General features: G+C 42.6%; 1 protein-coding gene and 1 pseudogene across 9 annotated transcripts in view; one reads left to right on the top strand and one right to left on the bottom strand.

The window, feature by feature from the left end:
* Window positions 1-251: 251 nt before the first annotated feature.
* The window catches only part of LMBR1 (limb development membrane protein 1), a 167,034-nt gene continuing 150,387 nt past the window's right edge, over window positions 252-16,898 (bottom strand). For 6 of the 8 annotated variants that reach the window (XR_011390276.2, XR_011390275.2, XM_002715020.6 and 3 more), the window contains 2 exons: window positions 6,122-6,283; window positions 252-2,217 (listed from right to left, as the gene is read on the bottom strand). Coding sequence is in view for 5 of the 8 variants with exons in the window: in XM_002715020.6 (XP_002715066.1) it covers window positions 2,132-2,217; window positions 6,122-6,283 (248 nt within the window). In the remaining 3 variants the exon portion in view is untranslated. The remainder of the gene's footprint in view (window positions 2,218-6,121; window positions 6,284-16,898) is intronic. The other 2 variants (XR_016236925.1, XM_051858275.3) reach the window with 1 other exon arrangement.
* LOC108177569 (ribose-phosphate pyrophosphokinase 1 pseudogene) lies at window positions 6,985-9,458 on the top strand (annotated as a pseudogene). Its single transcript, XR_016236789.1, has 2 exons — window positions 6,985-7,041; window positions 8,051-9,458. The product of XR_016236789.1 is annotated as a ribose-phosphate pyrophosphokinase 1 pseudogene (transcript).

The following is a 16,898-nucleotide window of genomic DNA, read 5'->3' as shown; positions in this document are numbered from 1 at the left end:
CAAAAATAAAGCCTCAGGGCGGTTTGATTATGCAGCAGACGGAGCGGGCAACACTTTGCGTTTTTTAAAGGAGGCATCTGAGATCAAAGGTTCGAAACTGTCCTTCCACACATGCTTGTTCTCTGTTTCAACACCAATAAAGACGTATCCAGTGAATGTTCTGTAAAATCTAGAATTCAGTTTACTGAGCTTACTGATCAAAACCTGACTTAAGTCTTCAGACGGAAAGAAAATTTCAAAGGAACAGAAAGTTGATACACACATTGAAGAGTTTAATATTTTACTAACAAAATTTTCAGACATCTCACAAATACCTAAGTACTGTTTCTTTGGATGTGTCTCAAAACTAGTGTAAGTTAAGTGAGATCAGTATACTCCTGAGTTTCTTTCTGTTCTTCTCTTGACTTGGTCTGCTCAAAGCATGGATTTCAAGTTTCAGTAAAAATCAAAGCTTGCAATTAATTCTTAAAAAGGTATACTTAACAATGAAATTAGAGAGCAGCTGACTTGTACGGATTTCCTAGGTATGTAGGTCTTAGGCTGAGAAAGCCGCCACTATTCCACTGGTTGTTATAATAAGAGCTGCTTAGAATCCCAACATGAACACACTTTTATTTTAAAACTAAGCTGCATTTTAGAAAAGATAGGAAACTCAGAAGGTAATGCAAAGATATAAAGGAGAAGTATACTAATGGAGCTTATAACTATACAGATGAAATTTTCTTATTTTGGTTCTAAGTGGAAATGTTTGAAGTCAAATAAACGTAACTGTTTTTCAAAAATTTCTCCCCCAAAAACCTTTAACTCCAACAATTTGAGAAAAAAGTTGTTTTACTTTTTGTCTGAACACAGACAATCTATTGTCATACACATAGTGCATGTGAACATATATATTTATATAGATGGCATAATTATGTGTTCAAATAGGTCCATCTTATATTTTTGCATGCATAATTTTTGGTACTCTATCCTACAGGATGGTAACACAGAATTTAAGTTCATAGTGTTTATTCAGTGGACTTAAAGTTGGGAAATCATCCCAACAATTATTTACAACTTAATAAGTGAATATCTCATCATGTTACAATGCAAAACTATCCTTACATCATGACGGCTGACGCTGTGAGTCGTGGTGTTAAAGCAGTAACTTTTATAAGTTGGGGAATGAAATTGGCATATATAAAAGTAACCAAAGGTTTCAAATGGAGGAAAGATGGGGTTTCTACCACTCAGCATTTATATTTTTCATAAGCATCAGAGAAGCACGGGAAGTGATCTTTGAAAAAAATGCTTTAAAAAACTGAGAGTACATATAGCCTATAAGGCAAAAACCTAAGTTACAGTGTATTCAACACTGGCAACTATGCTATGAGAGGTAATATTGAATTATATACACAGAAACGGTCACTCAACTATGATTACACAATACTTTCTACCATAGCTTATTTTACTGTACAATAGAAGATATTCCTGTGGCTTTCTCCCAAGGCTCAGGTTGTAAAAGAATTCAGTATCTTTCCCTTGGCTCAAAGTCTGACGAATATCATTCTGTAACAGAAACAACACTTTTGTTTTTGTGTTTAAGGAAATAAAAAATATAATTTGTAACCATTTCAGTTACAATGCACCCATTGCAATGACATCTAAAGCAGTTTAGTGCATACAAAACTGCATTTCTCTGGATAACTTTCACTTAGTACCAAGGATGTCTTGCCGGTAGGTTGCTACATTCTGAATAAAATATATAGTGGGATTTAAATGACCCTTTAAAAGCCTCAAACAGTATCTCATCCTTTTGGCTAAGATCAAGTATAGAAAGCCTCAAAATTTGGCTTCTGGAACATCTGCGTATCAGGTGAAAAAATTCACATTTCCTGATGTGAGTAAAGGTATCTACAGAATGTGCTGTTCTGCACATCGCTACAAAGAACCAGTGGTTAGCTGAATTACAGGGTCTGTCCAAAAGCTAAATTTAAAACAAGAACAGCAATGACCAAGTTCTTAGCAGATTAGGAAAAATCACGACACTGAGAGGCCCAGGCCCTGCCCTGAACCGGGTCAGCAGGAAAGCACTTCTGTGACGGCAGGAACGTCTGAGCCGGAGCTCTCCAGAGCGGGGCAGCTGCAGGTCTCACAGTGCTTTCTGATGCCCATTCGCAGAAGGTTTGGTTGCTTCCGAATCCCTTGAAGTATTTGATAAGTGAAGCTTATGAAGTCCTGCAGAAAAATTAAGAAAATGGTGAGAAATGACGCAGTGCCCAGTGCTTAGGCAAAGGGCTGGGGTGGTCCAAGAGAGAAGATTTACGAAGGGGAGTGTGTGGTCCTGCAGTGGCCACTGTGCTGTGCGGCCAGATCCCCTTCAGGAGTGAACGATGTCTTCTCGCTCCTTTGAGAGCGGCCGAAGCTGAAGACGTTTGCCAGGCAAGCAATCGTGACCCTCCCAGGCCTTCCTCCCCTGGCTGGTAACAAAGGCCTGACCCCTCCTGAAGATCACCCGCAGTCACACAGCCCCCGGGGCCAGTGCGGCGTCGGGCTCCCGCGAGGCACCGATCTCTCTCTCTCCGGTCTCTTCCCCTTCCCTTCCCCCTCCTCCTCTGATACGCATCTTTCTGGCAAGCTTAGCCCCATCTCTAAGTGTGCGCCCCATGGTACCCAATCTGCCACAGCTATGTACCTATTTTTGTTTTAGAATATATACATATATGTCCATGTACGAAAACAGGGAAAGACCAAATATTAAACATGTAACTAAAAAGAAAAACAGTGGAAAAATTACAAAAAAAAAAAAAAAAAAAAAAAACAAAGACATGGCAAAATGAACAAACGGAACATAAATAATATTTCATTATTCACAGACATTTTACAGAATAAAAAATTCACTTTATCTTTTTAAGTTACAGTAATTTCCCTCTGCATCATATAGCAATAATTTAGATAATATAACTGGTATCTAGAACAACACTGTACCTCACAGGAAGAAAAGAGAAGAAAATTTAAGTATTTATGTGGTACTAAAGTTCAAGCACTTTAATAAAAATGACACACAAGGAAACAGTAAGGAGTACATTCACAGGAAAGACTTCAAGGCAGCCTTCTTCACCTCTCAACAACTTACTTGGAAAAAATCACCTTCCCCTAAAATTCCAGGTGGTAATGTACCCGCTACAACAGGTTTCTATCAGTCTCAAACCAACAATAACACTCCAAATTTTAAAATTTCTATCATCTGCATATTTTAATAAAAGAAAAAGTAAAAATTGAACCTCTCTATGACATCTTGGTGGGAAGGGAAAAAAAAATCAATCGAACAATAACCCAAAAAAAATTGGTTCTAGTAGGAACAACCAGACCTCTGATGAGGACAGGACTGTTAGAAGTGGAGAAGTATGTTGAAATAAGGCTGGTAGAAAAGAGACTGAGGGCTAGCCTTATGGCACAGCAGGTTGAGCCCCCGCCTGCAGAGGCAGCATCCCATGTTGGAGCAGCTGGCATCCCATACTGGAGCCCTGGTTCAAGTCCTGGCTGCCTGGCTTCCAACCCAATCCCCTGCCAATGTACCTGGAAAAGCAGCAGCAGACGGCCCACGTACATGGCCTCCTGCCACTCATGTGGACCACCCAGCCCAGGCTATTGCTGCCATCTGGGGAATGAACCAGGTGATGGAAGGTCTCTTTCTGTTTCTCCCTCTCTCTTTTAAATAAATACAATAAATCTTTTTAAAAAATAAAGAAGAAGAAAGAAAAGAGATTGAGCAAAGAGTGCATCTGTGAGGTACGCGTTAACTGGTCTGGATCCTTTAAGGGTAGACTGAGTTCACTTCTAAAATACGGAGCAGCGTAGGGTGCGTGTTCTGAAACTGTCCACGTCTGTCCTCTGCAGACAACACCAGGAAAGTCACTTCATTACCAGCAGCTTCACAGCGAGATTCTGAGGGCTCACTGCATGCCCAGTGTTCTGTGAGACAGATACGATTAGCATCAATGGACAGAGTAGCAAAGGGGGAAAAGTCTACACAAAACGAAGAGGAAGAGGAAGAGGAAGAAAGGAGATCGTTCAGTTTTATAATTAAGACTCCCAGTGAAATTATACGTGAACTCTCAGGTCATTCAAACATCACTACTCTTAATGAAGATCTTTTTCTTTGTATAAAATGATGTTCTGAAGAACATCCCAAAGAATAATGAAGAACCTATCTGACAGTTTTACACCAGTCTCAATAATTCCTCTGCCTCTTATGGTCAAAGAACTAACATGACATAAAGATCTTTTACATGAGGCTAAGTTACATTTTACTAATGTAATAAAGCCTCCCTAAGCAAAACGACATCCAGAACAACCAACCCAAACACCTAACGCAGCACAACTCATTTGCAACCATCACATTTGGTGAATGGAAAGTGGCAGCTAATCTCAGATTATGGCCTAATCTTGTTGATGCTGCCTATGACACTGCATCCCAATTCAAGTCCTGGCTGCTCCACTTCCCATCCAGCTCTCTGCTATGGCCTGTGAACGCGATAGAAGAGGGCCCAAGTCCTGGGGCCCCTGTACCCATGTGGGAGACCGGAAGAAGCTCCTGGCTCCTGGCTCCTGGCTTCGGCTTGGCCCAGCCCTGGTCATTGTGGCCATTTGGGAAGTAAACCAGCAGATGGAAGATTTCTCTCTCTCTCTCTCTCTCTCTCTCTCTCTCTCTCTCTCTCTCTCTCTTTCCTCCCCCCCTCCCTTTCTTTCTGCAACTGACTCTCAAATAAATGAATAAATAAAAGAAATCTTAAGGAAACAACTAAAATAGGATAGTTAAGCTGGAGTCTTTTTTCTTCCCAAAGGTTATCCTTTCAAACATCAAGGTTGGAAAGGCTTGGTGTGTGAAAAGTTTTATGGCCACTCATACATTTAAATTATCTGAAATCTGGATCATAATAAAGTGCACAATATGGTTGTCTTTTGCAGTGGGTAAAAACCACAATGGAACATGGAATATAAAACATTCAAATGGGGACCTGCGCTGTGGCATAGCAGGTAAAGTTGCTGCCTGCAGTGTTGGCATCCCATACGGGTGCCGGTTTGAGACCCAGCTGCTCCTCTTCCGATCCAGCTCTCTGCTATGGCCTGGGAAAGCAGCAGAAGACGGCCCAAGTCCTTAGGTCTCTGCACCCATGTGGGAGACTCGGAAGAAGCTCCTGGCTCCTGGCTTCAGATCAGTGCAGCTCCGGCCATTGTGGCCAATTGGGGAGTGAACCAGTGGATGGAAGACCTACCTACCTCCCTCCCTCCCTCTCTCTCTCTCTCTCTCTCTCTCCTTTTCTCTGTGTGTAACTCTGAATTTCAAATAAATAATAAATAAATCTTAAAAAAAAAAAACAAATGACACCACTCAGATAAATGAGCTAATGTCAAGATTTTCCCTTCTTTTACTATGACATACCCTAAGTCAAAGACAGTTGATACTGTTAAAATACAAAACTTGAAATAATGCTAACATTAATGTGGAAATAAGCATGAAAAATACTTATATTTGAACCCTTTGGCTAAACCTAACAATGATTATGTTAATACTGTCATTGCATGTGACTCATGAAATTCCTAACGAATCTCCTCCCTCAACACCAAGAATGCTAATATTTTATCCTGAATTATTTGACTTACTAAAGAGAATTAAGGGTCAACCTGATGATTGTAAGATCCAAGTTTCAAGAAAAGCTTTAACTAAAAAAATAGCAAAAGCTATCCTTACCAAAGAAACAAGGCTTCCACACAAGGTCATCCTCATTACCACCACCACCACCACCACCACCACCACCATCATCCCAGTATCATCATCATCTTCACAGTAAAAGACCTAAGGTCTATTGAGTTCTTACAACACACCAGTCACTATGCTAAGGCCATTACATGAAGTATTTCAGTTAATATTCACAACAATCCTAAAAGGAAGATAACAGTGTTTTATAGATAAAGAAGGTGAGGTGAAGGAAGTAATCAATACGTAGTGATCAAGTATTGATGTCTGAAGTTGTACACATTTGGAAAATGCCGTGGATGAAGACTTAATAATGAACTCAAATGTCAAAACTGTTAGTTAGCCAAAAGAGAGAAAAATACCCATAAACCTCAGGATTACCTAGGGCCTTGAAAAGCTCTTCTCGCACAGCCGAGGTGAATTTTCTGACCAGACATAATGTTGTTACAATAGCAAAAAGTAAATTGTAGGATAATACAATGTAGAAATTTCCCAGCCAGTTAAACCTTCCAAAGTCTCCAAGTAGATCAAATCTAGTGATTCCTGTTAAAAATAAATAAAATAGCCCTTAATAAAATCAGGTAAGATAATAATGCATTTTTTTTTTACAAAATAAAGTACAAGTCAGATCAAATTCCATGTGCTCTCTCATTGCTGTTTTGTAGAATGCTCTGATCAATGAATCCTGGCTCAAAACACGTAAATGTTTCCTGCTGGAATAACCTCAAACCAATCGAAACCTTTTCACATGCATGCTAGTCACTTGAAGGTATGAGCAATGAGGCAAGAATGAACGCCCCTGGTCACCCACCTGGAATGCAGCTTACATTAAAAAAAAAGAATCCTATTGCGGTGGGCATTTGGTCTAGAGGTGAGGTCAAATGTGTTCCACATTTGAATGATGAGGTCTGATTCCGGGCTCCAGCTCCAGACTCCAGTCTCCTGATAATGCAGATCTCAGACCAGGGTGGCGGTTGGGGCTGGAAGACTCGAGGGACAGCAGGGATGGCCCAAGTGATTGGGTTCCTGCCATAATGTGGGACTCCTGTATTGAGTTCTAGGTTCTGAGCTTCAGGGGCTCACTGAGGGTATTTGGGGTATGAACAAGTACCTGGGAGATCTCTCTCTCTCTCTCTCTCTCTGCCTCTCAAATAAATTAAAAACAAAACAAAAACACCTGAAGTTTCCACATTTTTTTAAGAAAAAAACCATGCCATTTTGTGCTGCTCATATGGGGAGGATGGATGACTACAGGCTTAACTGAAATAGGATGGCTGCGACTGATAGAGAAAGACACCCGAGTAAATCCTCCACCACCCTACTGCCACCTCGCTGGGAAAATGCCTGCCTCTCCCTTCGTTCAGGCCCTTGCTTGCATGCCACGTCCCCCAACAGAGAACTCTGATTCCTCTACAGAAAACCGCTGGACCTCCCAGGCCTCCACCTTACTCATTTCATCATAGCGTACATTACCTGAAACCTTTTCATTGCCCTTTTTGGTTGATCTACTATCTGTTTTTCCCACTAGAATTTACATTCTGCAAGAACAAGGACTTTGCCTTTTTCACTCCTCTAATCCCAATACCCACAGAAACACCTCAATATTACACAGACTTAATATTTATTATATTAATGAACAAATAAAGAGCATCATTTCCTTCCAAACGTTGTTAATCTGAATTTAATGCTACAGGCTTGTAGAGTAAAAGGGCAGAGCTGGAAATACAGTGGAATTATAACACATATGCATTTAAGTTACTTAAATTTACCTAAATACACTTTTAAAAGTTTTTTTAATTTAAAAAGTATTTTTTTAAGATTTACTTATTTATTTGAAAGGCAGAGTTACAGAGAGAGGAGAGATAGAATGGGAGATCTTCCATCCACTGGTTCACTCCCCAAATGGCTGCAACAACTGGGGCTAAGCCAGGCCAAAGCCAGGAGCCAGGAGCTGCTTCTGGCTCTCGCACGTGGGTGCGGGGCCCAGGGACTAGGGCCAATCGCTGCTGCTTTCCCAGGCACATTGGCAGGGAGCTGGATTGGAAGTAGAGCAGCCAGGACTCACACTGGCACCCACCCATGATGCCAGAACGACAGGCTGAACCCCCTGTGCCACCGCACGGGCCCCTAAGAAGTCATTTAAAGAGGCGTTTACAGCTGGCAGAGAAGCAAAGGGAAGCGCTCAGCATTGAGTGTCCGGGCGGAGGTCAGTTCCGGTCTCCATAGCAGCACAGATGGCCGAGGGAAGAGCACCTACGGTTGTCGGTCAACACGCTGAACATCAACATCTTCAGCAACAGCTCTTAGCAGGACTCATTCCAGAAAACCACTGCCCGCCTGGACTGGAGGTCGGCAAGGCTGCTTGCTAAGAAATTCAGCAACCAGGAGACCCGTGTGGGAATGGTGGAAGTGTGTGAGGCAATGCCCACACTGTTCAGTGGCGGTGGTGAAATCAACAACAATCTAATGGAACTTCAGATCCTGACCAATGCCTGAGAGACAGCTTCAGTCAGTCAGGTGAGGGCAGTCATCCCAGGCTTCCCTTATGCTCGCCAAGATAAAGAGGACAAGAGCTGGGCTCCCATCCCAGCCGAGCTTGTTGCAAACATGGCCTGATGACCTCATCACCACCAATCTGCATGCTTCTCACATTCGGGGCTTTTCTGAAATCCCAGTGGACAATCTGAATGCGGATCCAAGTGTCCTGATGTGGCTCAAGGAGAACATGCCGAGTGGAGGAACTGCACGACGGTCGTGCCTGATGCTGGTGGAGCTGAGAGAGTGACCTCCATGTAGACTTCGCCTTGATTCACAAAGAGTGGAAGAGGACCAATGAAGTGGACCACGCAGCACTAGGACATGGGAAGGGTCACATGGCCATCCTTGCAGATGACACGCCTGACACCTGTGGTGCCATCTGCCATGCAGCTGACAAACTTCTCTCAGCTGGAGCCACCAGAGTGTCTGCTTTATTTTTTAAGATTTATTATTTTATTTGAAAGTCAAAGTTATACACAGAGAGAAGGAGAGGCAGAGAGAGTCAGAGAGAGAGGTCTTCCATCCACCGGTTCACTCCTCAATTGGTCACAACAGCTGGAGCTGCACTGATCCGAAGCCAGGAGCCAGGAGCTTTTTCCAGATCTCCCACGTGGGTGCAGGGGCCCAAGGACCTGGGCCATCTTCTACTGCTTTCCCAGGCCACAGCAGACTGGATCGGAAGAGGAGCAGCTGGGTCTCAAACTGGCACCCATATGGGATGCCGGCACTGCAGGAGGCGGCTTTACCTGCTGCGCCACAGCGCCAGCCCAGTTTTTGCTATCTTAATCTCATGCAATCTTTTCTGGTCCAGCCATTTCTCACATAAACAATGCGTGCTCTGAAGCACCAATACCATGCCTCAAGAGAAGGAAATGAAGCATTGCTCCAAAATACAGGTGACCCACGTCTCCAGGATCCACGCAGAAACCATCAGAACTCATAATGGAGTCTCCTGTTGGCTCAGCCATGTCCTTTTATGATAGCAGAATTTCTGAAGCTTTTTCAAAATAAAATGAACCCCACCCCTTGTTTTGCCCTTGGTATTTGAAGACACATTGACCAGAGGACCCAGCCCACTCCAGTGTAGTTGTCTACACCCCGTATCAGGTAGTTGTCGTGAGCCTCGCCACTTTGAAGTATAGCTCAGGTGCTGCTAGATATCAGAAGTTTGAAGGTGTTGTGCAGGGGTGTCTGCCTGTGACTGGGGAAGCTCACACTACTTCCCATGTGAATGTTTCAAGCTTCTTGTCGCTGCTGTTCAAGAACAACTAGCGACAAAGCCAACCCCTGTGTGACAAGGTCTATGCTAAACTGCAAGAGTAGGCAACCCCAAACCCAGTGCAGGATCTGCGGAGCCTGTAAGGACTGAGTGGGCAGTTGAGCCTGAGCAGCTGTATGTAGGTGGGACCGGAAGCTGAGGGTGGGCTGTGTGTGGGGCGGACAGCCCAGTACTGCACATGCTTCTCGGGAGGAAGAGGCCTGACCCATCACCAGCACACCTGACCTCGTAGCCTCAGTTCTTTGTATCTGTCCCTTTGGCTGTGCCTTCCCTTCAGCTCTCTTTTCCTTTTTCCTGGCCGAATGTGCTCTTGGGCCAGGTGATCATTTCATCATGTCTTCTGGGAAGAAAAACTGCTTCCTGCTTTGTGATGCTCACATTCACAGCAGACGATTTGCCATGGCTGACTCTTTCTCAGCCTACTACCACTGTGGTGGTGGGTTTAGGTGGTATTGTAGCTCCTTCAGGCTGATTTAAGTATTTAATTTTCATTTTCCTTCCTTGTATCTATTTGGCCTGTCAAATGACCTGAGATACCTATTAGAAGATTGATATGATTATGGTCTCTTGCTGATGAGTTTAATAAAGTATCAGTGTATGTGGAAAAAAAATAAAAAATAAAAATAAAGAGGCATTCTATTCAATGGACATGTGCTTCAGGTCCACTATTTACTGGAAAGAATACATGAATTTGGTAAGATTTTTTTGGGTGTTCACAGATACGTAGGTAGGTAGACAGATGAAGAGAGGCCAGAGAGCTGCACAAACAGGAACCCAGCAGAAAACTGACCAGTGTATATGCTTAGGGGGAAACAACCAACCCAGAAATTACACAGGTAATAGAACCAAGTAGCAAGAACCTTAAGACAGCGATTATAACTACATTTCTTTTGTGCTAGGCAGACAAATGAAAGACATAAAATTGTCTGAAAGTAACCTTCTAAAAAGGAACTTTGCAATTTAGGATATGAAAAGTATACCAGATGGGATTAATGGCAGAGAAAAAAAACAAAGCAATAGAAACAGGAAATATAACCAAATAAAAGCTAAACATGGTAAACAGAGCATCAGTGAACTTTGAATTAATTTCAAGTGGCTGATTTGTTTGTGATTAGAGTTCCTGACAGATAAAAGGTGGGAAAGAAAATTATTTGAAGAAATAATGGTTAAAAATCTTCCAAATTTGATGAAAACTATATACCTGCAGATGAAAGAAGCATGATAAACTCACATAACAGAATTTCTTAAGAAAACTAAAGCACATAATAATCAATTGCTTAAAAGAAAAAAGTGAAAGATACCAAGAGAAAAAAATCACATAGAACAAAAATATTACAAATTTCTCAACAAAAATTACGTACATGAAAAGACAGAACAATATTTTTAATGCACTGAAGAAAAAAAATCTAAATTTCTTACCAAGAAAAATTGACTTTCAAAAGCAAGGCAAAATACAGACATTTCACAAATACAAAAAGCTACATGAACCTGTCACTGTGCGTTCTACATTAGAAGAACATCAGAGAAAGTTCTCCAGGCAGAAGGACACATGTATGAAGAACTCTGGAACTACACAAAAAAGGAGGAGCAACAGACACGATCACTATGTGGTTAAGCATAAAAGACTAAACTTTTAAAAACATCTTAAAAGATCATTGTTTAAGGCAGAACAAAGGTAACATACTGAAGAGCTTGTAACATATGCAGAAATAAAGTCTGTGCTAACAGTGACATCAGCAGAACAATGGAGTAGGAAGCCCCAGCTCCACCTGTCCACACAGAAACCACGACCAGATGGAATTCTGGGAGGGAAACTCGCTCAAGGAGAATTCGGGAGTCCAGTTAAGGTGAGAAAAGTGGCACAGAGAGTCCAGGAACAGCAACAGAAAAGTCAGAGGAACACCTTTCACTCTGCTGCACTGCACCATCCTCCAGGCTGGTACAGCTGGGCACTGAGAGAGCTCTCCTCAGCTCACGCAGAGAAGAGAGCAGGGTGAGTGGCCGGCTTCCCCAGCCGGGCAGGGCAGTGCCCCAGGACCCCTCTAAGTTCACCCCGCCTAGCTCCCTGGGAAATCAACACAGCTGAGATGTCCGAAGATGACCAGAAACAAAAGAAGAAGGTAAGAGGCTATCAGTCTCAGCTGAGGGGCAGGTGCCCCCACTGTCACTAGCAGCCTACTCTGAAGATCCCAATAGGCATTTTTTTTTCTGAAAGGGAAACTAACAGCCATTAGAGTCACTGCAGTTCCCAGTAGTTTTTGTCAACAAGGGTCCTAGCTGCCTAAGCCACCGATGCCTGTCCCAACTCACTAACAAAACTTGCTTCAGTCATCAACGCCACAGGTGCTCCTCCCTAATATCTAGTATGGCCGACATGTATGCCTACAGATAGCCCTGGCTCTGACCACCAGTCCCAGTTCCGAATGCTGTATGCTTGCTGATGGCCAGCCTCCACCAAAAAACCTGGTCTCTAATGCTACTGTACATCTACCTGCAGCTGGCCCCAGGTCGTACATACTCAGGGATGCTTGGTGCAGGACCCAAAGACACCCTGAGGATCCCAACAGGCCTTGTAGTTACAACAGACCCACCAAGGATTTCACCACTGAGGTACACAGCTGCCTGGGCCACCATCTCGTTAACTCCACCCCTCAGATCCACAGCTCCGGCAGGCTCCCACAGCTGGCACTCCACATGCCACTGGGCCTGGTACAACAATGCATTCCCATATGCACCCACAGCCAGTGCCTTTCATTCCCTCAGGTCACGGGTTCAGAACCTTTCTTGTTTGTTTGTTTGTTTTTTAGCTTTTATTTAGTAAATATAAATTTCCAAAGTACAGTTTATGGATTACAATGGCTTCCCCCCCCATAACTTCCCTCCCACTCACACCCCTCCCATCTCCTGCTCCCTCTCCCATTCCATTCACATCAAGATTCATTTTCAATTATCTTTATATACAGAAGATCAATTCAGTATATATTAAGTAAAGATTTCATCAGTTTGCACCCACACAGAAACACAAAGTGTAAAATACTATTTCAGTACTAGTTATAGCATTACTTCACATTGGACAACACATTAAAGACAGATCCCACATGAGAAGTAAGTACACAGTGACTCTTGTTGTTGACTTAACAATTTGACACACTTGTTTATGGTGTCAGTAATCTCCCTAGGCTCTAGTCATGAGTTGCCAAGGCTATGGAAGCCTTTTGAGTTCGCCAACTTCGATCTTATTCACACAGGGTCATAGTCAAAGTGGAAGTTCTCTCCTCCCTTCAGAGAAAGGTACCTCCTTCTTTGATGGCCCCACAGAACCTTTCTTTTTGCCAAGGGCCATTTGGATATCTAACACCATCTGTGGACCACACAAAATTATCAACCTAAAAATCAGACTGCTGAAGATGTATTGAATTTCAACCCTCACCTGTGGGTTGCCTTGGCTGGGCCAAACCAAATGATTTCATGGGTCTTATATGGCCCACGGACTGGATGTTCCTCACCCCTGCAGGATCGGCAAAAGCATGGACTGAAGACAGACCATGAAGTCTGGAAGAGATGGCTGTTTCTTCATATGTACAGATGCCAACACAAGGATGTAAGAACATGAAAACCCATAGAAACATAATAATATCAAAAGAATAAACTTCCAGTAAAAAAAGAAAAAGGAAAAAAAGTGGAGATCCACATATTCCCTGACAATTCAAAATAAACTTTCTAAAGAAGCTCTGCAAACTGAAACATACATAGCTTAACAAAATCAGAAAAAGAACAAAATGAGAAGCTCAACAAAGAGATAGAGAACAAACAAACAAAAGACAAGAAAAACTCTAGAGCTGAAGAATATAACAACTGATGTAAAAAATTCACCAGAGACCTTCAGCAGTGGATCTGATTCAGCAGAAGAAAGAATCCAAGACCTTGAATCAAGACAGGCCACCTGAAATTATCTGGTTGCTGGAGGGAAAAATGTAGAGTACAGAAAGCCAAACAAACCAATTATGCCACTAGAGGGGTCTCAGAAGGAGAACAGAAAGACAGCAGTCAGATTAAAAGAAATAAGTGGGGGCCAGCTTTGTGGCATAGCTGGTAAAGCTACCAACTGTCACACCAGCATCTCACATGGGTGCTGGTTCATGTCTCAGTAGTTCTACTTCTGATCCAGCTCTCTGCTAATGTGTCTGAGACAGCAGTGGAAGATGGCGGAAATACGTGGTCCCCTTTACCCATGTGGGAGACCTAGATTGAGTTCCAGGCTCCTGGCTTTGGCCTGGCCCAGTCTTGGCATTGTGGCCATTTGGGGAGTGAACCAGGATATGGTAGATTCCCCTCTTCCTCGCCAGCCCTCTGTCTTTCTTCTCTCTCTCGCTCCCTTCCTCACTGTATTGCTCCCTCTCACTCTATAACTCTGCCTTTCAAATAAGTAAGTAAATCTTTTAAAAGCTATAAAAAAAATAATCAGGTAACATAAGAGAAGAGGAAGAGAAAGACAGACAGAAATAAAAGAATTGCAAAACAGAAAACAACAAAACGGTGATAATAATTCCTTACCTATCAATAATTATTTTAAATGTAAATGGATCGAATTCTAGTATCAAAAGGCATAGAGGAACTGAAGAAAAACAACAAACAGAATAAAACACATACCAAAAAAAAGAAAAGACCAAGCAAAATTTTATCTACCAGAGACTCACTTTGTATATAACGTTACACATAGGCTCAAAGTGATGGGATGGAGAAAGATATTACATGCTAATGGTAACCAACACAGAGATAAGATAGCTGTATTTTTATAAAAGTACTTCAAAAAGTTCATGGAAAATGCTAAGTTCATTTTGATTTGAAATATGTGTGAAATCCACCTATGCCAAGGTGTCTTCAAAAAGTTCATGAAAACACATAGGATGAGAAAAACTATGCAAGAATTTAAAATCTTTTTGCACCAAAATAAACTTCCCTTTTAATTCCATTTTCCATGAACTTTTGAAGTCAGACACAATTGACTTCAAGTTTGAAAAAAAAGTTGGGGCTGGCGCCGTGGCTCACTTGGCTAATCTTCCACCTGCGGTCGGGGTGCCAGGTACTAGTCCTGGTTGCTCCTCTTCCAGTCCAGCTCTCTGCTGTGGCCCGGGAGGGCAGCAGAGGATGGCCCAAGTGCTTGGGTCCCTACACCCACATGGGAGACCAGGAGGAAGCACCCAGCTCCTGGCTTCAGATCGGCACAGTGTTGGCCGTAGCGGCCATTAGGGAAGTGAACCAATGGAAGGAAGACCTTTCTTTCTGTCTCTCTCTCTCACTGTCTACAACTCTACCTGTCAAATAAAATAAAAAAGAAAAAGAAAAGAAAGTTGAGACAGCGCTGTGGCATAGAAGATTAAACCTCCACCTGCAGTGCCAGCATTTCATATGGGCTGGTTTGAGTCCCAGCTATTCCACTTCCAATCCAAATCCATGCTAATGGCCTGGAAAAGCAGTGGAAGATGGCCCAAGTGCTTGGGCCCCTTCACCCATGTGGGAGACCCAGAAAAAACTTCTGGCTCCTGGCTTCAGACTGGCCTAGCTCTGACCTTTGCAGCCATTTGGGGAATGAACCAGAGGATGATAGATTCACTCTCTCTATCTCTCTCCCTCTTTCTATGTATCTTTGTCTTTCAACTAAATAAATCAATCTTTCAGAAAAAAGTTAAAAAGAGACAAAGAAGGTCATTATATAATAATAAAAGGGTCCAATCCACAGGAAGATGATGCTGCAAAGGCTGTGTGTGTGTGTGTGTGTGTGTGTATGCATGGGTGTACACGTGTGCCTGGAGAGTACCTAAATACGTAAAACAAACACTGACAGATCTTAGAGAGAAACTGACAGCAATACAACAACACTCAGAGACTTCGATACTCTTCTTTCAATACTGGATAGACTATCCAAGCAGAAAGTGGAAAGGAAAGAGCTTGACTTGAACAACAGTATGGAACAAGCAGCCCTAACGGACACATACAGAGCTTCCCAGCCAAGAGCAGCAGAATATTCAGACATGCTCTTCTCATCTTGTCAAGTGCACATGCAACAGCCTACAGGTTGGATCATGTATCACGTCACAAAACAACTTTTAACAAATCAAGACTGAAATCATACCAAGTATTACTTCAGACAACAGGGGAATGAAACTAGAAATCAATGACAGAAAAAAAAAAAACAGGAAAATTACCAAAATGCAGAAATTAAATAATACATTCTTAAACACAACTGAATAAAAAATTAAATCTGGGGTGGGTGTTGCGGTACAGCAGGTTGGGCCATAGCTTGGTACGCACACACCCCATATCAGAATGCCTGATTCGAGTCCCAGCTACTCTGAGCTTCCAATACAGCTTCCTACTAATGTGCCTGGAAGTCAGGATAATGGCCCAAGGGCTTGGGTTCCTGCCACCCATATGGGATTCGGAGTACCTGGCTCCTGGCTTCTGACTGGCCTTGTGTTGGCTACTACAAGCATTTAGGGAGTAAACAAGCAGATGGAAGATCTCTGCCTCTCCCGGTCACTTTTCCTTCCAAATAAATAAATAGCTTTTAAAATGAAATCAAAAGGAATTTTAGGGGCTGGCCCCATAGCTTAGCAGGTACAGCAGCCACCTATAGTGCCGGTATCCCATATGGGCGCCAGTTTGAGTCCCAGCTCTTCTGCTTCTAACACAGCTCTCCGCTATGGCCTGAGAAAACAGTAGAAGACGGCCAAGTCCTTAGGCCTCTGTACCCGCATGGGAGACACAAAAGAAGTTCCCGGTTCCCGGCTTCGATTGGCTCAGCTCTGACTGCTGCGGCCATCTGGGGAGTGAACCAGCAGATGGAAGACCTCTCTCCCTCTCTCTCCTTCTCTCTCTCTCTCTTTCTCTCTGCCTCTATGTCTTTGTAATTCTGACTTTCAAATAAGTAAATAAATATTTTTTAAAAAAAGGAATTTTAAAAATACCTTGAGACAAACAAATATGAAAATAAAACTTCTCTTCTCCCCATCCCTCCCTCCCTCTTTCTCTGTCACTCTGCCTTTCAAATAAATGCATACAAACATACAAAACAAAAAGCTGTTTATTTAAAAGGTAAAATTAAAATTCATTTTGTTGCATTCTGAAGGCAATCTAGTTTAGTAATCAAGATGAGCTACAGTATATGGATCTGAACACAAACTAAACTCCAGTGAGAATTAGAATTGAAGAAAGAAAAGGTGATAATTTTTTTTTTAAGATTTTATTTACTTGAAAGTCAGAGAGTTACACAGAGAAAGGAGAGGCAGAGAGAGCGAGAGAGAGGGGTCTTCCATCCGCTGGTTCATTCCCCAACTGGCC

Source organism: Oryctolagus cuniculus, chromosome 7 (assembly GCF_051225735.1).
Source record: "Oryctolagus cuniculus isolate XC-2025 breed Fujian yellow rabbit chromosome 7, ASM5122573v1, whole genome shotgun sequence".
NCBI lineage: Eukaryota > Metazoa > Chordata > Mammalia > Lagomorpha > Leporidae > Oryctolagus > Oryctolagus cuniculus.
Note: the sequence above shows the minus strand (reverse complement) of the source record. Positions and strands in the feature narration are given on the sequence as shown.